Consider the following 27,829-nt stretch of genomic DNA (forward strand, 5'->3'; position numbering starts at 1 on the left):
ACTTTCCATTTATCAATAAGAAATTTGTTTGATCCTCTGTCCTACCATTAACATCCAGACAGCCTCTTGACCACTGGTCACATGCTACCAAAACATGTCACAACTGTAAATATGCTCACAGGCCTTCGAAGACAGTTGATTGTAAATGCAAGATGCTGCGATCAAGAGTTAACAGACATCCAAGCACAGAACAATAATAGGATGGCACACAAGAAATGTCTTACGCAGACCAAGCAATCTGTCTGAACATGACATTAGCGGCATTGATTACCCATAGGCTGAAATATGATGTTATATATAAAATGGAAGCACATTGATGCTGAAACTGTCCCAAAATGCAAAGAAAATCTCTGAAGCTAATGGAACGTGATAAGAGCCCCTACAAAAGACTCACCACTTAGAATACAGATCAACATTCTAATAAGATACTCAGGCCCTCAATGAGCCAAGTGGCACACATCAGCATCAGTGCAGTGCACAAGACACTGCAGTTGTGTAGCCATCCACAATCCATTAATGCCAGACACCATCCATATTGGTTTAAGGTCCACAGTTCTTGGACCATAGACCAATGGAAAACTGAGCTTGGAGGTAACGAGTCATGGAACATGATGTACTCTGTCTCGCAACTGCACCTGGGTGTGGTGAATGCTTGTAAGCTACCTGCTAAGCTATCATCCCAACAATTAAGTTTGGTGGGGGGGGGGGGGCAGTGTGATGGTCTACAGCTGTTTTTCGTGTTTAGCCTGGCCCGGTTGTTTTGGGCAAAACAACTGGTGTCCTAGTTAATAATGCATTACCTAAGTTATGGCAGCACATCAGGGAAGTCACACACATGCATCACCAAGTTAGTGCTTCATGTCATACTACTCTCATTTTGGCAGACTGGTTTGAAGATACAAGCACTGAAAATTTGGACTGCCAGCTCAGACCGTAATCCTAGGGAGTACCTCGAGGAGCTGAATTGGTCACTGCTTTAAAGGCCAAATGGCAGTAAATATGAGGACATTTAAAAACCAAATTAATGTAGTTCTTATCAATTAATTACTAAGATTATAACCTTAAATAACACTAGTTTTTTTCGTTCTCAAAACTTAGCCATTAAGTTTAATTACTCTCTCTCTCTCTCTCTCTCTCTCTCCAATTAATTGTATGGAAAAAAATAATTGATTTTAATACGCAAACATGCCTAAAAAAACTGGGTGTTCCATCGAGACTAGACTGTTTAAAAAGGTTTCACCATACATTATTAGGTTTTCTGTAAATATATGTTATTTGTTGATATGCAGGTGCCTAGATAGTGTAACAATTTAAACCAACTACTATCTAATAATATTTAATTTTCCAATATGTGGTAATGTACTTATTTCAAAATAAACTTATCCACACACAAGAAAAAGTAAGGGCTAAGACCACAGTAATTTCATTGTTATATTTCAAGTTCAACAGAATTAAATTAGACAACGTACATTTTCAAGGCAATTAGGCTCAGTCTATAATTTAACTAACGGGGGAAGAGGAACTATAAATCAAAAGGTAATTATATGAAATTTTACAATGATCTCTCTTTTTTTTTAATGTTTTATTCCAATAATTTCTGGCCAACTACATGTACAAGGTTTGGATTGTTCTGAAACTATGAGATGGTGGAATGTGTCTCCACAAAATAAACAAATACACCTGAATAACATTATATACACATATATACACACATGCATATATAATGTGTGTGTGTGCTCCTCCACTAGATACCTTAATTCATGATTGACCCTACAGTCCTCTGGAATGTAAGCAACAGTAGCAGTTGGCTCAGAAAATAAAATTCTTGATCTCATCATAGAGAACAAGTACTAGAGCACCACCAGTACCTCGTAAAACATTGGAAAATGCACCCTTGAAGAATGCATTACCTCCTTCATTCCTATAAATTTTTAACCAGCAGTCAACTGTATTCTTATACATTAGGTCAGCTTTAGCACGCCCACTTTGCATCATCATTCGTCGCCGAACTGTATCAAAAGGATAGGAGATAATACCTGCAACTGTTGTTACAGTCTGTGCAATCATCCAGGAAATAACAATAGGTGTTTTCTTTGGATCAGGAAGCATACCTTTAGCAGTATCGAAGAAGCCAAAATATGCAGCACGATAAATTATAATGCCCTGAACAGACACATTAAAGCCTCGGTAAAGACCACCAATTCCATCATGTTTAAAGATTTTAGCTATGCAATTACCCAGCCCACTAAATTCTCTTTCACCTGCACCTTTTCCAATATCAGCAGCTAATCTTGTTCTTGCAAAGTCTAGAGGATACACAAAACACAAAGATGTAGCACCAGCGGCACCACCAGATGCAAGATTTCCAAGGAAGTATCGCCAAAACTGTGTTTTTTTATCTACTCCACCTAAAAATACCTGCTTGTATTTATCCTTGAATGCAAAGTTGAGTGCCTGAGTGGGAAAATATCGGATAACATTGGCTAAGTTACCTCTCCAAAAGCTTAGAAATCCCTGCTCTTTTGGAATTCTTACAAAGCAGTCAATCATTCCTAAAGAAAGAAAGGAAAAATTAATTAGTATAACTTTTGCACCAATCATAAGGCATGCAGCAGATACTAAATATCTAAATAAATACATTATTTTAAATTTCTATTAACACAAGATGATTCATTCAAATATACTGAATTTCTGTTCATTATTAAGCCCAACAAATTTTTGCAGCTTCTTTTAAAAACTGACAGTTTTTCTTATAACAAGTTGACTACAATTACAATATGGAACAAGCCCACTACTAAAATTTTATTTATAAAAATCTATTGGCCCTGACAAAATTCTGCAAACTGCAGCATCTGAAGACTAGGCACCTGCAAGGCAATTGGAGTGAGGTGTTTAAGGCTTTGAATAGCTTCAGCAAACTCAGTGCTGATGCAATTCTTCCTCTTGCTCAGACTAAGTACTTGAGGGGGCATAAATTTAAATTGTGAAAGGATGGTTTCAGAATAGATGTGTATAGAACAGGCCTGAGCAAACTTTTGGGCTGAAGGGCCACAATAGGAATTCAAAAAGAAGGCAGGCCGCACGTAAAATACTATTTTTAGAGATATATATATTATTTGTTATCATGAAGAAGAAATATAACAAAAAAATTATTCTCTAACAACCATGAGATGAATGGAACTGTTTTACATCTTTTAACATTTTTTAAATTTCGGGTGTTAATTTTGTAGTTGAGATTCTTAAAACTGCTGGTAAATGTTCATCGGTGATGCTTGATCGTAAAGAATTTTTATTTAGATTCATGATGGAAAATGTTTGTTCACATATGTAGGTTGATCCAAAAATAACCAACATTTTTCGGGCAAAATCTTTCATCAAATTTGTTCGAATTAAGAGTATTGTAAAATTTACAGATTTCCTCACGGCGGCACAATTCCCTTAAATCGGTATCACACTGCAGATCTATAATCTGAAGCTGTAGTTCACTTGCTGCACTACCAATTTCTATTGAAAATGGGTCGCGCACTATTGCCAAACTTGTCTCAATTTTTTGGAACTCGTCAAATCTTCGTGAAAAGTCGTCATTCAAAGCGTCGATAATTTCACAATATTTTTCAAACTTATTTTCTGGAATCTTCAGCAACTTCATGGTTGGAAAGTGGTCTACCTTGTTAATCAATAAATATTGAACAACTGGTGTTTTAATTGAAATCCATTCAAACTTTTTGCCATATCATGGGCGTATAAATTTTTCCCTTGTAACACAGTGTTGAAAGTATTTAAGTGTGTCACGATGTCCAGGGTAAACGCAAAATCACAAATCCAGTTATTATCAGTTAATTCGGGAAAGTCCATAATATTTTGCAGTTTTAAAAATAGAATGATGTCATCTTTAAGATCCCATACTCGCCGAAGAACTTTTCCTAAGCTAAGCCATCGAATTTGGCTATGATAAGGAATATCTGTGTACTCTGATTCAATATCTTGAAGAAAATTAACGAATTGTCTGTGTTTCAGGCCCCTCGATCGTATTAAATTTACTAGTTTAATGATACAAGATGTGACACGTTCAACTTTTAACACATTTTTACATAATACTTGTCGATGTATAATACAATGAGTTGTAATTAAATTATAATCAGGATAATTTTCACAAATTTTATTCCGAATTTTCTTTAACGGTCCAACATTTTTACCTGTCTAACTTGGTGCTTCGTCAGTTGTTACACTTACCATTTTGTTCCATTGTAAATTATATCTTGTTAAGCATTTTTCAACTTTTTCAAATACTGTATATCATCAGCCCGTTGTTTGGTCTTTAAGAGATTCCATTGAAAGAAGCTCTTCAATAATTTGAAAATTAGAGGTACATCCACGTATGAAAATTAATAACTGCGCAGTATTCTTTTGGTCGTTTCTTTCGTCGAGAGCTATCGAGTACCATGTTATGGATTCTAATACTGATAATAATTGCTCATTCAAATTTGTATCGATACATTCAATTCTTCTTACTACAGTTCGCCGAGATAAACTTATATTCTGAAATTTGTGTTTAATGTCAGGACATAATTTCACAAGCTTCAGTCATACATTCTTTAATATAGTCTCCATCAGAAAAAGGCTCGTTGCTTTTTTCAATTATACGAGAAATAGCAAAACTTGCCTCTACAGTAGCTTCTTGTTTCTTAGCCGCGTAAACACATTTTGTTGTCTAGATAAATTTTGAAATCAATCCATCAGCAGTTTTCTTTCTCGCTTTTGGAGTTGAATTGGCACCATACTCTGAATGTTTAGTAGTGAAATGTCTTTTAATATCGTACTCTTTCAACACTGAGACACTCTCCCGGCAGATGAGACAAATAGTCTTGTTATTTACCGGTATGTTAGCAAAAAAATATTTTGTGTTCCACTCTGCATTGAAGACACGATACTCTTGTTGAATTTTTTTTCGTTTTTCATTCATTTTTAAAAGGGCGTAAATATTACTTTTATCGCTACTGGTACCAAGATGATAACCGAAGATACTGCAAAAAAAACTAACTGCCAGATGACAGTCAGAGAAAACAGATTGGAACTGCGGCCGGTCAGCAGTCCTATCCTATTACTCCACCACCGCAGCAAAGCCGTTGTCGTGTTTTGTTTGTTATTTGGCTTTTAGGAGCATTAGCAACTAAGGCCATATTGGTCCAGGATATGCGGCGGTTATTCCCTGACCTTTCCGCATCCTCCGTATTTGGTGGTGACGGGCTTGAACCCCGGTCTAATCAAGAAGCGTGTGCTACACACTGCTGCTCCTGCCCACCTGGCTACGGAGGCGCCGAAGCAGTTGTCGCCATCACCGGTTGTCTGTTACCGTAGTTTCGCGTGGTTAGTTTATAATCGCAAATTATACCATTATAAAAGTGCCCGTTGGCTCGCTCCGGTTCGTGCACAATTTCAAATTCTATCTCAATTTGAACAATACAGAGATGATAAAACAATTTACAAGTTGACAAATTCTATAATGTATTATATATACAAATTTATTTTCCAAAAAGGCATTGCAAAAGGCATAAAATAAGTAAACTTTTTTAGAAAATACAATTAAAGCTCGCGGGCCGCACAAAACTGTGTGGCGAACCCCATGCAGCCCGTGGGCCATAGTTTGACCGGGCCTGGTATAGAAGTCACCTTCATTCAATGGGTGGTTGACTGCTGGACCAAAAAATCCATCTGTTGTTGCAGAAGTGGTTAGTTTTAATAAACTGAAGGACAAACTATAGGGGGAGATGGATGGGTGGTTTTTTTTTTTTTTTTTTTTGGCTAATGCTATATAAGCTTGCTTCTTTGAATCATTTGCCATTATTACCGCATTTTCCCACATATAAGATGCACCCTTTTTCGAAAAATTTGGGGTCTAAAAACTGGGTGCATCTCATACAGTGGTTGTAGATTTTTTTTACTTGCATTTCCTGCTTTTTCGTGCTTGTCTTTGCGCTCATGGTTTCGCACTTGTTACCGGTATATTAGGTTACGTTTTGCCACATTCTGCCTAGAAATTGCTCAGAAAAGATTTTCATACAGTGCTGAATTCAAATTAAAAGTGATCCAGTTTGCAAAAGTGAATGGAAATAGTGCTGCTGAACTTAAGTTTGGTCCTCCTCCAACTGAGAAAACAATCCGAGACTGGTTACGGGAAGAAGAAACCCTACTGAAAACGCCACGGCAGAAGAAGACCATGAGAGGCAAGTCAGCAAAATGGCCTGATTTAGAGAGGGAATTGAAGATATGGATTGAAGAGCAAAGGGCAATTGGAATTCCTGTGTCCATAAAGATGGTTCAGCATGAGACAAGAAGAATTGCTGATGAAAAAAAAGTTACTGATTTCAAAGGACACATTGGTGCTTCAGGTTCATGAAACGGAATGAAATAAGCATGCGTACACGCACCAGACTTGCCCAAAAGATGCCTGAAAGCTATGAGCAGAAGGTCTTTGAATTTCATCATTTTGTCATTCAATGTCGGAAGATACAAGTTTGAGTTGGGACAGATTGCAAATATGGACGAAGTCCCCCTTCAATTTGATGTCCCAAGTAACAGAACTGTTGATAAGAAAGGGGTGAAAACTAACTGTGAAGACAAGTGGACATGAAAAGAGCCATTATACAGTTGTTCTAGATTGTTGTGCCAACGGAACCAAGCTGCCTCCTATGCTAAATTTTCAAACGCAAAACAATGCCAAAAGAAGACATTCCTCGAGGAGTGATTGTCCACATTCATGACAAGATTTGGATGGGATGAAGATCTGGTTTGAGAAAGTTTGGAGCAGGAGACCAGGTGGGCTCTTACGCAAACCTGCCCTATTGGTGCTTGATCAGTTTAGGGCACACATAATAAAAAACACAAAGATTGCTGCAGAGCAAAAAACAAAAAACTTGCCATCATACCTGGAAGCTTGACATCCCAGCTCCAACCACAATGTCAGCATTAACAAACCCTTCAAAGCTGCCATGAGAGACGAATGGAACCAATGGATGAAGTCTTCTGGGGACAATTTGATAGCAGCAGCAGGAAGAGTGAAGAAACCAACTATAGGAGAAGTTTGTACCTGGGTGGAAAGATCCTGAGATAATATCAAGATTGAGATCGTTGTCAAGTCATTTAAGAAATGTGGCATTTCAAATGCCATAGATGAAACTGAGGACGAGGCAATATATGAAGACTGATTCATCATCAGACACAGATGAGGATAGGCTAATGGATGGGAGTTTTGACAGTGATGAGGAGTTGTATGAATTTTACGATGAATAAAACTTTAGTTCAATAACTTTATGTAATACATTTTTTTTTTCAAATTTCGGGCCCCAAAATTAAGGTGAGTCTTATACATGGGGAAATACAGTAATACCAATACTAAGATCAGATATGGTTAAAGAAAAAAAGACTAGAAAGAATTTCAGAAAATTTAATTCATAATGTACATTTTTTATTTGCTACAATCAGCTGGAAAATCTAAGTTTACAGTCATTAATTTTACACAAGGGAACATAAGTCACTTGTTTAGAAAGAGAAAAAAAAAACAACTGCATGGTTGACCTTACCATATACCTTCTTTGGGATAAAAGGAAAGTGTCTAAAATGGTGCACTTCATTCTTTAATTTTATTGTTCTTTAATTTTCTTAAAAGTTTATTCTTTACTTGTCACTATACTGAATAATAAAAATGTTTTTTTATTAATATGTTTACTGCCACAATGCTAACTGTTAGCTACTACACTCAATGAGATGAGTGCAATTTTTAATATTATTGCTCTTTACCAGTTAATGAATTAAAAACTTCTTAGTACCATCAAATTATACCTAGCTACATCATTTCCAACCACTTTTTGTGCAGAACAAGCTACAAAAGTGCCAGAAATTAAGGCTTTAGTAAGCTGTCAGATAAGGAGTCTGTAACTCCGCCATGGACGGTCCCAAGCCCGGCTGCGAAAGGAGGAGGGTGGTCATCCTGCCGAAATGACCAGAACCGGGAAACCGGGGAAACTAGGCAAGAAACCACATGAAATTTGGAACAAGCTCTTACAACAATGTTACCGCATCCGGGGTAGCCGATGCACCAGCACTGGGGACCCAGGGTGCTGGTGTGAAATGGACCACTGGCCACAGAACAAGCTCTTATAACAATGTTACCACATCTGGGGTAGCCGATGCACCAGCACTGGGGACCCAGGGTACTGGTGTAAAGTGGACCACTGGCCATAGCAATAAGCATTACTACGCCGAAAAGGGCAATTAACATTGGCGAATGGAATGTTCGAACGGGGCACCACGTTGGACAAAAGGAAATCATTGCCAAGAACTACTTGGTGCAAGGTATCAATTGCGGCATTATCCGAATTAAGGCTCACCGGGTCTGGAACGATGATCATCCAACCACAAGAACCTAACGAAGCAGTTATGCAATTCTACTCTGGTGGTGAGAAACGAGAAGCAGGAGTGGGCTTTATGGTCGATGTTCAGGCCACCAGTAGTGTGATCACTTTCCAACCAATATCGGACCGCCTGGCAGTCCTTACTGTCAAGGGCACCATCAAGACCCATATTATCTCCGCCTATGCACCAACTGAGACTAGCCTGGACCCGACCAAGAATGACTTCTACAACCAGCTCCAACATACGCTGGATTCAATTCCACAGACAGAAGTGATCATCTTCGCAGGGGACTTTAATGCCCACATTGGCGTGGACAGATCTGGTTGGGAAACAACAATGGGCAAGTTTGGCAATGGGAAGATCAACGACAATGGACTACGTTCGTTGTCCTTTGCCGCATCTAACAACCTGATCATCGGAAACAGTCAGTTCCAGCACCCTCAAAAACATCAACTTACATGGCGAAATCCATCTGGCAAGGACTCAGCAATCCTGGACTACATTCTGATCAACGCCCGATTTTGCTCATCACTCATGGACGTTCGTGCCATGAGGGGACCTGATTGCGGATCTGATCACTACCTCATCTGGGCTAAGGTGCAGCTCAAATTACGGCATGCAAAAAGGTCATCTCGGTCAGCCAAGCTGGACTGGCGGCAGCTAATGAATACTGCCAACAAAGGGGCATATCAGATCGCCCTATCCAACCACTTCGAGACGCTAGCCGTGCCCGAGGATATAAATGAAGAAAAGCAGATCTCTGATGCCATCCTGGAATGTGCCACGCCCCTATGTCCAACTGCCCGACGTTGAACGCAACCATGGATATCAGACGAGTGCCTTGACCTCGTGAACAAACGGAAGCAGGCAAAGTTGGTCGACTTTGAATGGTACCGGCAGCTAAACCGAGAAGTCCAACAGAGGATGACAGCGGAAAGAGAAGCATACTGGAATCAAGTGGCAGACGATCTTGAAGTGGCGGCATCCAAGAACGAGTACCACTCTCTATCCCACCCTCAGATGTCTGAGTGGAAAGACCAAATTGACTAGTTACAACATCAAGAATGCTGATGGGACCTTCGTGCGATCACCATCCGAACGCTTGCAACGGTGGAGTGAATTCTTCAAAGCATTGTATAATCACGACCCACCTCAGGGACCGCCAGAAGCCGCACTATCGATTGATCCCCCTGAAGTCTCCATGGTCGATGTTGAGCCTACAGTAGAAGAAGTGAAAGCAGCCATACAATCCCTAAAGAATGGCAGGGCACCAGGAGTGGACCAAGTCACCACAGAAGCAATCAAAGCTGGGGGAGATGTACTGCTTCGCCAACTACACTCACTGCTCAAAACCATCTGGTGCACTGAACAAATTCCGCTAACATGGAGGAAAGCCATTATTGTACCGATCCACAAGAAAGGTGATAACCGGGATTACAAGAACTACCGTGGCATCAGCCTCCTTTCCATCATCGGAAAGGTCTTTATGAAGATCATCCAGTCAAGGCTGCAAAAACATCGCGAGCAACCCAGTCGAGAAGAACAGGTGGGATTTAGACCCGGGCGAGGATGCTGTGATCAAATCTTTGCCATCCGTCAGCTGATGGAGGAGAGGATCCGGTGTGGACAGCGAACCGTCATTGTTTTCATTGACTTTAAGTCTGCTTTCGACTGTGTCGAAACTACTAGAGGTCGAACATGTACCTCGAAAAGTCATCACACTCCTCCAAACTGCATACAATGGTTTAACCAGCCAGGTGCGCATCCAGAACGATTTATCTGAGGAATTTACCATCCAAACTGGAGTCCGCCAAGGACACGTAGCCTCCCCGTTGCTTTTCAACATCGTGGTCGATCCCATTATGAGGCAAGCATTCAAAAACAGACGGGGCATACAATATGACAAGGATCACTATGTGACTGACCTGATGTTTGCCGATGAGAGTGCTATATTTGCTGGTAACGACTCTGAAGCCACGGACATCCTCAACGACATTGCCCGGCCATACGGTTTGAAGATCAATGCTGATAAAACAAAGGCCCTGACAACAGATGGGTCGCAAGCCACCATCTATCTCGAAGGCGTCCAGATCGAGCAAGTGCAGGACTTGAAATACCTTGGGTCGCTGGTCCAGGAGAAGAAAGTTGCATCCACCATGGAAATCCACAGCAGTGGCGGACAGGCGGCCACTGCGCCCGCCTCGCTCAAATGGTGTCTGTGGAAGAGGACCAACATTTCCTCAAAGACTAAAATCCGACTCTTCCGGACTTTGATCCTGCCCATTCTCCTTTACGGATCAGAAACATGGATTTGTCTCAAGCTAGATTTAAACAAACTTGAGGTATTCCAAATGCGATGCCTGCGGCAGATTTTGGGCATCTCACTTCGTGACCGCATCACTAATGATACCATCCGCGCCAGATGCCAACAGCAATCAACCATTGCCGACCAAATCCAGAAGTGAAGGCTTAGATGGTTTGGCCACGTATGTAGAATGGGCACGAACAGAATACCATCCACACTCCTTTGGAGACAACGACCCACCCAATGGAGCATCCAACGGACCGCGCCTAGGAAAACGTGGGCCAAGCAAGTGGAAAATGACTTGAAGAGCCGACGTCTCGACCTTAACCAGGCCAGGACTGACGCCATGGATCGTAAAGTATGGAAGAACATCACAGAGCAAGTCCGAAACCCTGCGGCACCTACAGCAGCATACTGGTTGCGTGGCCAACCGCCTCCCCCAGCTGCCAGCTAAGGACCAAGAAGAAGTGGTCTGTGGTTACAGAAGTTTTGTACTTTGTTTCAGCCTGTTTACTGTGAGCATTCTATTGATAGACAAATATATTCTTAACAAGGACCATCACATCATAATATAGTACACCCATATAATCCAAACTGCTGATATTTTAAATTAGCAAAAACTTGAATGATTTTTGTGAATCACACAGCAAACTCAAGATGCGAGAACGCTATTTGGCATTAGATATGACGTGAAGAAAGCAAACAACAATGGGTGATGGAGACTAATAACAATAAGGTGACAGATAATGAAAAGGAGTGACAGTTTGGGGGGGGGGGGGAGAATAAGTGGGTGCCAACAAGCATTTTCATCTAAGAGAATGCAAACTGCAAAACACAATATTATACATCTTCTGAGAGCAAAATGATCCTTTTGGAGATTTGGCTGATGTAACACTATTTACAGACCATGAGTGAGGATATTGTTACATGGATAAATGTAAGACTCACTCAGAAATTAATACTGGATGTATAATATTGTATATAGCTGCCTTTCGTTCTAACTACAAAAAATATGATCAATTTTCAACACCGACAGAAAAGGATAAATCTTTTTGGATGGGTAATCAACATAAACAGATTTGCACGACATCCTTCCAATGCTGGTACTGTGAGCATTACTTTTGATTTCATTCATTTTATTTATTATAAAAGGTCACCACAATTGGGTATAGCTTAGAAACAACTGAGAGGAAAATTATGTTCTATGAAAAAAGATGCACTGCAAATGACATTGTTACCATTAAATAACATCTATTTTTTGCATTTCTTTAGACGCTGCAATGCTGTTATGCTTATTTATTTGCAAATGTCTGCTTATATCATGTTAACCACCACTTGAAATTTAAAGTCTGTATTTACATACAGCAAACATGTTAACTTTTTTCAGATTTTGCCATCCATGGACAGTTCTGCATTATGGCTTCTGAAATTTCAGATCAGATTTCTTTGACATCTTACTGAAAGACAGTATGAATCAGTTTCATACTACAAATACAGTACTATGAAATGAGAGAACAAATGCTATTACCATGCCTGTAGGCTACCACTGTACAGCCAATTTGTTAACATAAATGGACAGAAACTCTCAAAATTAAAGAAAATCCAATTTTACAGTAACTTTTATATTTTTGGAAAAAGAAAATGCCTGAGAAATTATTTCAGTTTTGAGAAAAATTAGTTGAAGGCCCTTTGTTACCAACTATATTATGATGGCAAGACAGAAGGTTGAAATCGCATTAAAGGAAAAAAAAAAAAAAAAAAAAAAAATATGGATTCTCTGCCATAAATTAGACAGCTGGCAGCTATAGCATCTAATAGATGCACTGAAATTTAATGCTGTTTTGTTCTAAATACAATTATATATTGGCATTACATGAATTGTCCATGATTTTTTTCCCACTAAAACCATGAATGCATCAGGAAAAAATGTCCCCAACTGATGCTGATATGTTTGCTTTTATCATTTAAAACTGGAATTTGAAAGGGGCTGACAATTATTTATAACCTGGAGTTTGGACTGTTTTCTATGTATCTATTTTTGTGTCATCTTAGCAAGTCTATTCCACTCCCCCAAGTTACTGGGACAAGAGCAGTTGAGGGAGCGTATTAGAAGAAAATTTTTTAAATTACCTGTATATTAAGCATTACCAGAGGCATATGATGCAAGAAAGCAAGTTTGTGCAGCATCAGACAAATAAAAAAAAAAAAAAAAAAAAATTCCCATTTAGCCCATCCATTCACTCCAAAAGATTGTCCAAGTTCTTCCTGCAATTTACTTAAGCTATCAACTTTCACAACAACAGATGGAAGTTTGTTCCAGCCATCAACAACCTGCGACTAAAAGCAAATTTCAGCACATCTGTTCTACAATTGTCTTAATTTACTGAGGAAAGACAGTTGTAGAATACATATGCTGAAATCCAGCTCAAAAGCTGGATTTCCTCAACCTAAGGTTTCCATCAGCATTGGGCCTCCTCAAACCATTCAAGACCCTCAATGAAATCACCTCGCAGGTACCTAGTCTCTAGAAGCTGCAATTTTTTTTTGTAAGATCACCCCTTTGTTCCCCTTCTTTATACTCATCCTAGCAACTCTACATCCTAAAATGAGGCCATCAGACCTGTACTCAATGTGGCCTACTGCCTTATACCACTGCCATTTTCAAAGAGATAATCACCCTCCCCCCCTTATCCCTGCTAGCAAAATTCCTGTATATCATTGACAGGATCCCATGACCTGCCCTGGCAGCCTGTTTGCACTGCACAGAAAACTTCATATCTGACTGCAAAATTATCTCCAAGTCTTTTTCATTCTCCACTACCCTCAGTGTAGTACCACACAGTTGGTACTTTTCTCTGGGATTACTGCTACCCATATGCAGTAATTTGGAATTGTCAATGTTAAATTTCAGTTGCCAATTCTCAGCCCATCTGCCCAACTTTTATAGATCCTGTTGCAGTAGCATACTCTCATTAACAACCCTGTAAACTCTTGTGCCACCTGTCCTTCAACATCAAGCCTGATATACCTTCAACATCATTGATAAATATACAAAACAATGGGCCCAACACTGAACCCTGTGGGACTTCACTAATAACACTGGTCCATGATGAGCAGTTTCCACTGATTACCACTGTCTTCTCCCACTCAACCATCCTTTCATCAATTGTAGCAACTTGCCCTCAATGCCATACTACTCCAATTTGTACAGTATGTCTTCCTATTGCAACAGTATCAAAAGCTTTCCTGAAATCCAAGTATATGATATCAAAATTATTTTTTTTGCATCCCAATTCCTTTGTGACCACATCACAGAATCCAATCAAATTGGTCAGACAAGACCCCCTTATCAAACCCATGCTCTGCTGAATTATTACTGCAGTCTTGTCTAGATCAGTGGGGTGCACAAATTGATCCATGGGGTGATTTAGTAAGCAAGCAATGCAATCCTTCCATTTGGATCAACGTACCTATGTGAGTTGACTTCCTCTGCAGTGACTATTATTAAAACCATGTTTAGAAATAAACTTAACTTTGAACCAGATCTTCCGGTAGCTGTGTCCCAAAATATGAAACCAAGATACACAGCAATAATGAAAAATATTCAAGCACTTTGTTCCCACTAAAAAATGCTGTTGATTTGATTTATACCACTTTGTAATTTTCCATTTCAATTTCGTTTTAATTTAAATTTTTTGTGGTTTTTACAAATTATGTGATTCTAGATATAATGCATATCACGTAAATTATTTATAAATAAAACAAATAACATTACATTTACTACACTTGTTACATTAATGATTTCATAGCATTTTGCACTTTAACTTCAATTTAATTTTGTTCTGTATTTTTTTTTTTTTTTTTATTTGTGATCTTTTAAAATTGTGATTTTAGATATGCCTTCCATGTAAATGATTTATAAATAAAAAAATATTAAAACATATTTAATTTTTTATTCTGGGATGCGCACTAGTCCTTTTAAGTAAAATAAGGACGTGCGACCAAAAACATTTTCAGACCACTAGTCTAGATGATCCAGCAATGCTTCTTTAACCAGCAACCCCATTATTTTCCCCGGAACATAAGTTAAACTAACAGGTCTATAATTATTCGTGTCGCCCTTTGATCCCCCTTTGTGAATTGGGGATATATTTACACATCTCCAGTCAATGGGGAACTCCCACGAGTCCAAGGATGGTCTCACAATTATGGCTAAGGGTTTGCTTACTTTCTTTGCCGCCTCCTTTAATATAAATGGATAGATCCCACCATCCCAGCCTTTCTTACGTTCAACTATTTCTCCTCCAATTTGCTCTCCGGTATTACAAAATCATTTAGCTCCCTGTTAAAGTTCAATAAGCATCTATCCTCCACTTCCCTACAGAATTCCTCATGTGTGAATGTACATGCAAAATATTCATTCAGTTTATCAGCTATCTGAGCAGGATCATCAACAGTTGAACCATTGGTATCAATCTGATTCATCCCCTTCCTTCTAGAGTTTACATAAGTAAAGAAGTCTTTGCTGTTTTTCTCACAACCTGCCTACAATTGCCTAACCTCCTTTGTGACTTGATTACAAACTAGCTTATATCTACCATAGGCTTCTGTGTTGCCTGTTAAAATCTATATGCATCCCATACATTTTTATTCTCTGCCACAAGTCTCATTAGTTCAACTGACATCAATTTAGGCCTATACCTTGAAGAGTATTTCTTAGTTGATATGAAAAGCCTAGTAGCTTCCAAGATTAATTTCCCGAATGCTTCCCAATTAGAATTTGCTGTTGGTAACATCATCAGTTGGTGCCACTGAGTATAATTTAAAAAAGTTTGAGACCACTGTAGTCAACTTTACAAAAGCAAAAACCCTTTCCTTTACCCTCTTATGGAAGTTACATCTTTAAGTAAATCCCACATCAGTACACTGTGATCACTGCCACCTAATGGTTTCTTTATCTGCAAATTCTTAATGAATGAATAATCACTGCTGATAATCAGATCAAGAGTATTACTTCCTCTGGTTGCCTCTTGAACATGCTGCTGCTGTAGAAAATAAGTCTTGCTAGTGTGCAAATGGCCAACCCACAAAATTCACACATTATAAAACATTTGATTATCTGGCCCATTATTTCTCTGTATATTTGTTCGTTGTACTCAGAGTAACGTTAGGCCTATAACACACTTCCACCCTCACTTTTGCTTTCCCAGTCCTTATGTCACACCAAACTGACAACACTACACTGTCCACCAATATATCAACTGGTTTGGATTTTATTGGCACATTAGCAACTAAGGCTATAATGCACCAAGACCAGCCAATATCAACTGGATACACTACCTTAGATTTTGGTTCTTAACTAACAGCATAACCCCCTCATCCCATCTATCCTTTCTGTACATATTGTACTCCCCAAATTCCAATTCCACATATCTGTGCGACACCACGCCTCTGATATCCTAACAATATCTGCCTTTGATGTCTTGACCAGCACTTCAAATCGATCAAATTTATTTACTATACTCCTAGCATTGGTACATATGCAAGTATAAATGCACTTGTTTTTAATTACCCTAACACAGCCCATGCATTTACTTGTTTCATGATGACTCCCAACAACTTGCCTTCCAGGCTGCTGCTCATTCCAATAGAAGCAGTGCAAGAATCATTTCCACCTCTGCCTGCGGCTACTGTTAGATCTATTAGTCTGTGTATCCCCCAAGCTAGCAGTTTTCCAACCCACCTAACACTGCCTCAATAGCATCAGCAAATATTCTTACCCTTTCTATTTAAGTGTATCTCATCCCTGTAGAAGCAGTCTCTCCTGTTAACAAGCACAGACAATGCTGAGAAAAATTCTACCCCCTTAAGCCTTGTACAATCTCTCCAGGGCCAAATTGATTGACAAGGCTCTCATCATATACTCTCTCTCCTATCATGTCGGAGCAAAATTGCAGACACTCAAATTTAACTACAACTACTTTTTTTCAATGCTCACCTGTACTTGTCAAGTCTGCAGATCTACTCTTAATGTCACAATTGCCAATATGTACAACAATATCACCTTTTGTGTCCTTAAAAGACATCTGCTCTACAACATCAACTTTTGCCTCTGGCAGACATACCCTGATCCTATTCCACCTATCCTTTTTGCACAATATATTTCCCATTTCCCTGACAATAGAGTTAACTAGCTCCCATGAAATCAGCACATTCTGCCTTGGGTATTGCTGCTGTGTTGCCTGATGATCAAGTGCAATGGCTGCTGTTGATGTGGGCAGCTGAGAACTTGATAAGTTTCCAATTTAAATTCTTCAAAGTATCCACCCTGTTCTTCAAACTCTCATAAAGGCCCATAATGCTGTGTTGGCACTTAACATCCTCACACTACATCGAGCACACACAAAGACATTCCCCTTGGCAATATAATGTCCCATTCCTGATAGCTCCACAAATATGAAAAAAGCAGTATATTTAATAAGGCTGTGATTCAGAGGGCAACACCCACCACTCAGTTCTCCCCCTGCCATGGCATTCCCACTACCTTGAGCCTTTTGCTTTGCTGCTCTGGTCTGAGTCATGATTTCAGTTCAAAATCAATAAATCTATAGTCAAATAGTGCTAAATCATACTATAAATCTATATTCAAATATAGATTTGGTACTAGTGATGGGATCAATATATTGAAATGAATAACTGAATGTATCTCCTACTGTTATCCGAACAATTATTCAGTAGCTTTTAATTCGCTTGCATGATGGATAATGTACTAAAAAAATACTGCATTAATTACCAACTCTCATTCAACTGTTTAAGAAACAACCAGACATTTAGTATGCAGTGAGTCAGTAGTATACTTTTTATCTGCCTAAAACCTAGACCAGCACGGCTTTTTTACTCCTCCAATTACACTGGTCAACACGTAAAATGTTATGAAAACAAAAATACCCAATCTCGACTTAATTTTGTGCTGCTGAACACAAAAATCACATTAACATTTGTCGATTGGCTTCGAATTACAGTTGGGGTCTCAATGTAGCGAGCTACTCTACATTATCAACTATGGCTCTCAGCAAAACACATGGCAACACTAGTTTCAGTACCACCACACTCTTATCATGTGATCAGCAACTACCACCTTGCTCTGCATCACATAAGTTTTCTTCAAACGAGTCTTCAACTCTGCTGCAGTAATCCTCAAATACAGCTAGATACTGGGCGATTTGTTCTCAGTTAACAGTTGTCCTCGGTGAGATTCCTACCTTTTGTGCAGTATTTGTCATGTAAGATCAACATTCCCTGTAATTGTGCGAATAGTTCGGATGACTTTGTGACGTATGTGGAGAAGTCACATTAGCTTCAAGAAAGTCCCTTAACTCAAGCTATAAAAAAGGCCTACTCCTTGTACTTCGGGTGTAAAGTAGGCGACCAGGACAAGAACTGGGCTTCACACATGCTGCACTACCTGTTAATCAAAACTCAATGCATGGGTGAATCAAAAGGGACATTATGCCTTTTGTCAATCACATCAATACAGAAGTAAATCACGTCATTTACTTCTGTATGGTGCCTCCTATTAGAAAAGAGATGACAATGAAGAAAGAGTGGACAGCGACATACACAAATATGCCATCTACAATTGGTCCTATGCCCGACAGTGAAGTACTACCTATTTCTGAACCACCCGACTGTTTTTCTGTACACTGTGATGAAGATACTGATGAATATGAATATCAACTTGATATACACGAAGTAGTACAGCAGCAGTCTACATCAAGGGATCCACCATTTTGTCCAAACCTTTATACTTCTGAACCACATATCACAGAAAGTGAAAGGGATCTTGAACTGCCGAAGAATAAGGCAGAGCTTCTGGTCTCAAGGCTACAACAGTGGAATCTTTAAATCATTCTGTGAAAGTGACAACATTTCATACTCTAAATAAAGACTACGATAAATTCTATCAAACAGAAAGGTGAACTCACTGTAAGGATGTTGATGGCAGCAATGAACACGAGGCACATTCCAGAAGAATGGCAACTATTTATAGACACTTTAAGTTTAACCCTAAGGCTGTTATTACACAATGGAAATACGATGCTTTCAATACCTCTTGCATATGCCTTCCACAAAATAGAAACATATGCAGATGTGGAGAACATCCTCTTAGGTGTACACTATCAGAAGTAAGAGAGCAGATATGTGGTGATTTAAAGGTAATCACCATTTTATTAGTACTACAAAAGGGGTTACACTAAGTATTGTTACTTTCTCTGCAAGTGGAATAGTCATGCCAAGGATATGCACTATGAGAAGAGTTGGCCTCAATGAAAATTAGTAACACCTGGAATGAAGAACATAGCATTTGAACCTCTGGTAGATCCAAATAGTTTTACTCCACATCAAACTGGGCTCATGAAAAATTTCAAAAAGTCTTTGGAAATGAATGGTCCTGCAATCACATACTTCAAGAGAAATTCCCAAGACTCAGTACAGAAGATTAAGGCAGGCATTTTCACTGGTCCACAAATAAGGCAATTTTTCAAAAGACAAACAGTTCAAATGAATCGTTAGTGATAGTGAGAAATCAGCATGAAAAGCCTTTCAAAATGTTTTGACTAGTTTTCTAGGTAACGTTAAAGCCAGCAACTACAGGCAGCTTGTGGATGATATCATTACTTCTTACAAAAAACTGGGATGCAACATATCATTTAAGATGCATTTCTTGCACTCACACCTAGATTTCTTCCCACCAAACTGTGGTGCAGTCAGTGATGAATATGGTGAGTGCTTCCATCAAGACATCACAGCAATGGAACAAAGATACAAAAGCAAACAGAGCCACAATGTTAGCTGATTATGGTTGGATGCTCCCAAAGCTGAATACAAGCGAAAGGGTCCCGTGTTTGATACAAGTATGTTCGTAGCTATATCTTACTGCCATATAAATAAAAAATACCTTGTATAAATATAAAAAAAAAAAAAAAAAAACTACTTTTTCAAAAACAAGAGCCAATCTGCCATATTAAGCACTATTTCCACGTTTATCTATAAATTAAACTTACATACATGCACCCAAAATTTGTTGTTCAGTGTAATCTCATTTGGATCAGTTCTATAAAGAACTGTTCACTTATAAAATGTTACTTGTCATTTCCCATGGGTAGATTGGGTATTGAATCTCCTGGACATTCAATGACTTGAATCAATAATTCAGTTAAATTCCCACTGGCCAATGCTCACTGTGCTGAATGGCAAAACATTCATTTAAGTGACTTGATGATGGCAGTTTCTCCAAGGACAAAATTAACTAGTCAGTCAAATTCATTTTTGTCCATCATTAATGTGTAAATTAGCCTGGGTAATCACTTCAGGTGTATAAGATTATTTTAATCTTGAAATTCTGTCAGAGGTACCATAAGTTTGTGTAAAAATTTCTGGTTCAAGGTTAATAACTGAAGCTTTCTGTGCTTCCTTAAATATAGGGTGATTCCATGTCAAGTGGCCTAATTTTGAAGATGGTCCCTGCTCAACCATCTTCAATTTTTTGAAACTTGGTGTAGAGGTTTAAACAAGTTTCCAAAGAAGTTGTGCAAAAATTCAGTTCAAAATATAGTATGCTTGAGGCACCAGCACCTTTTTTGTGGAGGTCACTTGTGTTATGCCGAGCAAATCACAAAAGCCCTTTAAGGGTGACAGTTTAAATTTACAAAATCCTTATGATGCTAACAACTTCATAGAATGCTGCTAGAAACAGACAAGTAATGATGAACTGAAAATAAGCTGAGATGAATCGGGGGAAGATTTTTTTACAAGACTAAGAACACGACACTGATATAGAAAGAGTTCTAAAGAAAAATTCATTGAGGGTGATCCAATGAAATTATCCTTGGAAAAGATCTTGAGAACATTTGGACATCAACACCACTGCACAGGCAAGTGCAGTTTGTAGAACTAGACAACATAAGTCACTCCTGTTAGAACCTTATATTGGGAAGTGAGTGGTTAGTTCTGTTGTTGATATCCAAAAAGAGTTACAAGGGTAGATAATGCTACAAATAACTTTATCAACTGTAAAAAATTTCATGCAGAAACAATTAAAAATGAAATATTCAAAAAAGTTAACACTGGAAAAACTTGTACTGTTAAAAAGATATTAGAGCTGTATAAGAAACTAAAAACCAAAACAGATAATATAAACAAACCCACCTTTATACAGAAAACTTCTGTTATTGTGCTTTCAAATGGACTAGTCCCAAAGAGCACTATAATCAAGAAAGCATTATAAACAAAATCACCTTTTTGGGGTCTGTTTTGCATATTTCTAGACACCACTGAGTTTTTTTAAATTGTTTTGCTTGTTATTGTACTGATGTCTGGAAGTTATGCTGGAAAAAATCTATACATATACTAATATTTCTAGTGAAAGTATAAGAGTCAACTATCCTAGACAAGGCAACACTAAGAACATAATTTGTACAGAACTGGATGCTGTTATTGGCTTACTGTACTTGGCAGGCATATAAATAATAATTTATGAGCCAATAGGCTCATAAATTATCATTTATACGCCTGCCAAGTACAGTAAGGAATCTTGACCAAAAGTATCCAAAGCACAAGCTGTCACCAATGTATACAACAATTAAGGTGTGCCCCACTAAGGGTTAATAAATGTCAACAGTAAGGAGACCAACATTATACCCCCACAAACTCAGTCCAAGGAAAGCATTAACTACAGATCCTACCACTCAACCATACCTTCGTATAAAGTAACTTGTCCCTAATGTAATATTGCTTAAATTTGTACAACACATCATTCAGATGAAACAGTAGTATCAGAAGTTTTAAAGAATGATTAATGAAGTATGTGATACTAGAACTAGAAGGCAAATTCAAATTAAGAGATACTTAACTGGACTGTAAAAAAAAGTTTTTTTTTTTTAAAGCCAGCATGATGTAAATCAGTGGAATAAGTTTTACCTCCACAGGTAACTGAGGTTGATAAGCACTTACCTGCTGAAGAATGCAACTTTTTTTTTCCTTCTTATTATTTTTTTTTTTTTTTTATTTGGCTGGTTTTTCTGGTTTTTGGTTTGTTTTTCATTCCAAAAGCCTGGAAAATACTAACATGAACACAGCATTTGGAATACTGTGTTCAAGTATGGAGACCACACTTAAAATAAATTGGTCAACTGAGTGCCGGGCACTCAGGATGAAGGGTCCATAGTCCCGAATGGTCGTTAGTGTAGTATCTCAAACAGAAAGCTTTATGGTAACTGGGAAAAAAAAAAAAAAAAAAAAGCTTCTAGTACCCTGGCTTGGCCTAAAACTGAGGAACTAACGAAAATGTTGTCTCTTTGAGTCTTTCCAGTTGTGAATAATAAGGGTGGGAGAAGGAATTAAACTTCTTCCTGGAGAAGCTATTAAAGTCTTGGAGAGAAGTGACTGGCAGGCAAGGGCCATACAGGCCTCTGTACAGGACTCCCCACCACTGCTGCCTCAAGACTGGCTCTCTGAGTTATCTCCTTGCCGGTACAACTCCAACTTTGAAATTTGTTAAAAAATACTTCTTGTCGCAAAATTTATAAATGACCTTTATAGAATTATTAACTATTTAGCAACCTTTTTGTCACCAAAGGAGAGTTACATAGTACAAAGTAGTGTGGTATCGAAGGGCAATAAAAAATTGTTTTTTTTTTAATTTTAACACAAAAAAGTAAATGATAGATTTCAATTGTAATAGTTTTCCCTTGATAAGCATCAAATAACACATAGCTAATGTGATTTTTAAATTTTTATCAATTAGCGATGGAAATAGTGGGGGGGGACACAAAAATTACTCATTTTCTTGTCTGGCAGCACCATTTTTAATTTAAAAAAAATATTTTAAACCTACTCATTGAGCTCTTTCCAGCAGTGTATAATAAGCTATGGGTTGTCGACATCATTTTATCCCCCCATACATTTTACCCCCATTTCTGAAACATTTTTGTCAACAACAATCAATATGGTGTTACGTTGGCCCACATGATGTGCAAACCCATACAAAATTTCAAGTCAGTAGATTGAGTAGTTCCAGAGATACAATGCTGTGACAGACAGACAACCGAATGACATTCATTATAAGGGTCCTTCATTAGACTATGGACCCTAAAAATGACATCAAGCAAGAGGTCCAAAGACAGGCAACATGCCTGGTGAGAACAGCAAAGGGGCATTCATATCAGAAAGGATTTTGAATATATGAGCTGCAAAGTTTGGGAACTAGGCACCTCAGCAGAGAGACCTGACTGGGGTGAAGAAGACTGAGTAGAAAGTAAAATGAAATGTTCACGCTATGATTCCATAGCTAGAAGCCATAAATTCAAATTATGGGGCAAGAGGTTTGGACTGGACTGTAAGAAGTTTTCTTTTGCCAACAAGTTGCTAATTACTCCAAGGGTGGGTGGAGGAGGCTAACATTCATATAGTTGGTTTATTTTATTTACTATTTTCAAGGAAGCCTGAGCAAAAGCAACAGGCTTCCTTTCACCATACTGCCAATACTAAAACTAACGTAAATATTATTAATTGCATCCAGCTCCTTTGTAGCAACCTTAGAGCAGCTAATCAGGCATGGTTTTCTTTCTAACAAATCTGCACTTAAGTTTTTTTTTTTTTTTTTTATTGAATACATTTACATCCTACCACACAAATAAAGGACAGACAGACAGGGGCACAACAATAAAAATATTTAGTGGAATATATTGTTTTTAAACTTGCAACTACTTGACAATTTCGACTAATATCATAAATCAGTCAAACCACCTAGGTGCTGTACCAGGTAACCAATGAACCAGGTAACCCCCACAAAGCATTTTTAAACACAGAAATTGAGTGAATGTAAAATGGCCAAAAACATGAATCAAAAATACAACAAATTCTCAATTATCCAGATGCAGATTAACCATGGCTGTGGGTTTCTAACATGGGAGTAGAATTCAGTCTAAGTGGGATTACAAAAAAAAAAAAAAATGTGAAATCCAAATCCATTTCAGATTTGCTTACATTTCAAAATGTTCTTGTATACAAGACTTGAATTTCTCAGAAACCCCATGGCCACCTTTGCTTTCTGCCTAATTCCTCTGATCCTTCAATATCACTACTGCATGATTAACACTTTATTTGAGCTTTTATATGCCCATCACGTTAAGAGAAAATGATCGTTCTTCTTACCATTATTTATAGTAATTAACCGGGATTGCAAGAAATACCGTGGCATCAGCCTCCTTTCCATCATCAGAAAGGTCTTTATGAAGATCATCCAGTCAAGGCTGCAAAAACATCGCGAGCAAACCAGTCGAGAAGAACAGGCGGGATTTAGACCCGGGCGAGGATGCTGTGATCAAATCTTTGCCATCCGTCAGCTGATGGAGGAGAGGATCCAGTGTGAACAGCGAACCGTCATTGTTTTCATTGACTTTAAGTCTGCTTTCGACTGTGTCCATCGGCCTGCCTTATGGAAACTACTAGAGGTCGAACAAGTACCTCGAAAAGTCATCACACTCCTCCAAACTGCATACAACGGTTTAACCAGCCAGGTGCGCTTCCAGAACGATTTATCTGAGGAATTTACCATCCAAACTGGAGTCCGCCAAGGGGATGTAGCCTCCCCGTTACTTTTCAACATCGTGGTCGACGCCATTATGAGGCAAGCATTCAGAAACAGACGGGGCATACAATATGACAAAGATCACTATGTGACTGACCTGATGTTTGCCTATGATAGTGCTATCTTTGCTGGTAACGACTCTGAAGCCACGGACATCCTCTACGACACTGCCCGCATTGCCCGGCCATACGGTTTGAAGATCAATGCTGATAAGACAAAGGCCCTGACAACAGATGGGTCGCAAGCCACCATCTATCTCGAAGGCGTCCAAGATCGAGCAAGTGCAGGACTTTAAATACCTGGGGTCGCTGGTCCAGGAGAAGAAAGTTGCATCCGCCATGGAAATCCACAGCAGAATTGGACAGGCGGCCACTGCGTTCGCCTCGCTCAAGTGGTGTCTGTGGAAGAGGACCAACATTTCCTCAAAGACTAAAATCCGACTCTTCCGGACTTTGATCCTGCCCATTCTCCTTTACGGATCAGAAACATGGATTTGTCTCAAGCTAGATTTAAACAAACTTGAGGTATTCCAAATGCGATGCCTGCGGCGATTTTGGGAATCTCACTTCGTGACCGCATCACTAATGATATCATCCGCACCAGATGCCAACAGCAACCAACCATTGCCGACTAAATCCAGAAGCGAAGGCTTAGATGGTTTGGCCACGTATGTAGAATGGGCACGAACAGAATACCATCCACACTCCTTTGGAGACAACGACCCACCCAATGGGGCATCCAATGGATCGCGCCTAGGAAAACGAGGGCCAAGCAAGCGGAAAATGACTTGAAGAGCCGACGTCTCGACCTTAACCAGGCCAGGACTGACGCCATGGATCGTAAAGTATGGAAGAACATCACAGAGCAAGTCCGAAACCCTGCGGCACCTACAGCAGCATACTGGTTGCGTGGCCAACCGCCTCCCCCAGCTGCCAGCTAAGGACCAAGAAGAAGAAGAAGAAGAATTATGTAGGGCAACTCAGTTCCAATTTCGTATACTGTGATGAATAGAAAATGCTGTAAATGGCCAGAAATGCATGTAATGGTTTGTGTGCGCAGTATAAGAGTTGTTTAGCCATTTAGCCACCAGGAAAGCCTACCCAATGCCCTTTCTACACGAGGAGAGTGGCCCAACTACACATGTCCTTCAGCCAACCTCTACTATCACTATTGAATGTCCAAAATGAGTTTGGAACCATTCAAAAGAATCCCATGAGTACACACACATTCCCTTTCACTTAGGACAGGACAAAACCAAAAGGAAAACAGCATAAAGGGGAAAAAAAAATTGAAATACTAAAAAGGATACTGCATGACCATGCTGCACCTTATTCGGCACTACCCAAAGGGTAAAATTATTCAATTAAACAACAGCAGTAAAATTATCCAAAAACAAGTTCTAAATATAAATCTGTTAATCTGGAGTATCAGAAGTCACTAGTGATGACAATATTAATGTACAGGAGAAATGAGTTGTGGAGATTTTTAATAAAGAAAGAGCCAGAGAAACATATCAGTTAGAAACCCGAAAAAAGTTTGTTCAGGTCATCAATACGACAAACAAGGCAACAAGTCGAATTTACATAAAATTTATGATGTGTTTTCAATTCAATTGCTTTCCTTAACATTGGGGGGTTGCTCCTCACATTCAGAAGGCAAGTTTGGAACTGTGGGACTTACATCCTCAAAGATGTCATTCAAAAAGGTCTTGAGAAGAGTCTTCAAGTAGCCCGCATTAACAGAAGACAGTATTAGAAAGTCTAAATTAGTAAAGTTTTGTATTAAGCAAACCATGTCCAGTTCAGTATATAGAGGTAAACAGTGACAGGAAAACCATTTTCTGGTGGTTAATGGAAGCACTGTAATTACATTGGGAACGAATTTTTCTGGTAATTGCTACTTTTTCTTTAGAATTCCATCTTTCTGCCAAATGTCAGGCAATAAATTCCAGCCTCTGGTTCATTCAGTTTGGGGATCAATTTGAGGATCGAGTGCAATGGACTAAGTAAATGTAGGACTAAGTGCAACATACAGGTCCAGTGGCAAAGTTCTTTGTACTGGGAGGGGAAAAAAACTCAAGCTGATCAATAACGAAAAAGGTGATAGTGCAAATGAGTCTCTCTTGGACAATAATTCACAAAGAGACGCCGTTCTCGCTGACGTAAATTTCGAAGCACCATCTTGTTGCTTCTAAATTTACTTAGTACAATTTGCAGGGGAAAAAATGGAAATTTATCGTTTAACTTTTTTTTTTTTTTTTTTTTTTTTTTTCTTAAATACGCATATTTGATGTCAAATCTTTTGCCACATTTTGTCTTATGCCATAACCTACTTCTAAACAAACGAATACAGTATACCAGTAAATAAATTTCCATTTATGTCACCTTTACTAGTTCTTTCTTTAGGCGAATTATCCAGGCAATTTTCCAGCCGCCTTGGATAATGATAATTTGGGAGTAAACTGTGTTGTCATTAGTAAGGATGTCAACAAAAATAATGGTTCATGATTATCTTGTCATCCAGCCTAGACTGAATTTAAGACCATTTATTAAAAGACGCTGTACTGCCCATTTTCTGATCAAATCAAAAAATGACATTCAGTTTGGTTTAAATCAGGGTTCATCCGACAAGACAGAACTCCGGAATGTTTTTTAGCAATTTATTTTCTTCCGCGTGAAATCCTCTCACGTACCACTCTGTGAAACGTTGATCTAGTCGATAAAGATCTGTGCGGCAATTACCATATCATTTTCGCCTCTCCACAGAAAAATGTAAAAATTTTCCCAGGCGCTTTTATAATCGTTGATTCATCTGTTTCGAAGACCCCTATAAATCCCCATTTCTACAATCATAAACCCAGTGTCTGCTGGAAACATGCTAATTAAGATTTTTTTTAACGTCTTTATATTTTCCAATGAAATCGAATACGTTAAACAAATTCACGCTGCATGCACAAGACGGCTGTATAGCTAAAAAAATCTGGAAAGCTTTTGCTTAATTCCAGAATTTTGAAACAAAAAAAAAAAAAAAAAATTGAAAACTTACATGTTTGTCATCGAATTGATCACCTTACTTAGATGATCGACAAAACAATCAAAACTAAAAAGTTTTACGTTTAATTTAAAAAAAAAAACAATAGGTTAAAACCTCTTGAAATACATCTGACAAGATGGCGGACTGCGAAACGATATTCTACTGTTGCTGGATACACATATAACAAATTGCTCTCAACTTACCTTTATACTGCTGCTCTGCAGTTATCTGCTTTGACGCATGTTGGACTTGTAAGAGAAGCTTAACTCGTTCGATAGGTGCTACAGCTGTTTTTGAAATTGCGGCGGCTATTCCACCAGCAACAAAATCTTTCATAAAAGACACAGGATCAAACGATGCCATTGCTACAATATACTTGTTCCTTTACACGAACCGGTACCAGAAAGACTAGCGAAAGCAACACCACA

General features: G+C 38.7%; 1 protein-coding gene across 1 annotated transcript; it reads right to left on the reverse strand.

Annotated features, from left to right (window-relative positions):
* Positions 1-1,417: 1,417 nt before the first annotated feature.
* On the reverse strand, positions 1,418-27,829 carry LOC150077264 (ADP/ATP translocase 1-like). Its single transcript, XM_090386406.1, has 2 exons — positions 27,605-27,829; positions 1,418-2,552 (listed from the first exon to the last, which is right to left on the reverse strand). Exons 1-2 carry the CDS (start codon positions 27,762-27,764, stop codon positions 1,810-1,812), a joined length of 903 nt encoding a protein of 300 aa, XP_090242532.1. The 5' UTR covers positions 27,765-27,829; the 3' UTR covers positions 1,418-1,809.

This window comes from Mastigoproctus giganteus, chromosome 12, assembly GCF_048544385.1.
Source record: "Mastigoproctus giganteus isolate SK-2022 chromosome 12, ASM4854438v1, whole genome shotgun sequence".
Lineage (NCBI taxonomy): Eukaryota > Metazoa > Arthropoda > Arachnida > Uropygi > Thelyphonidae > Mastigoproctus > Mastigoproctus giganteus.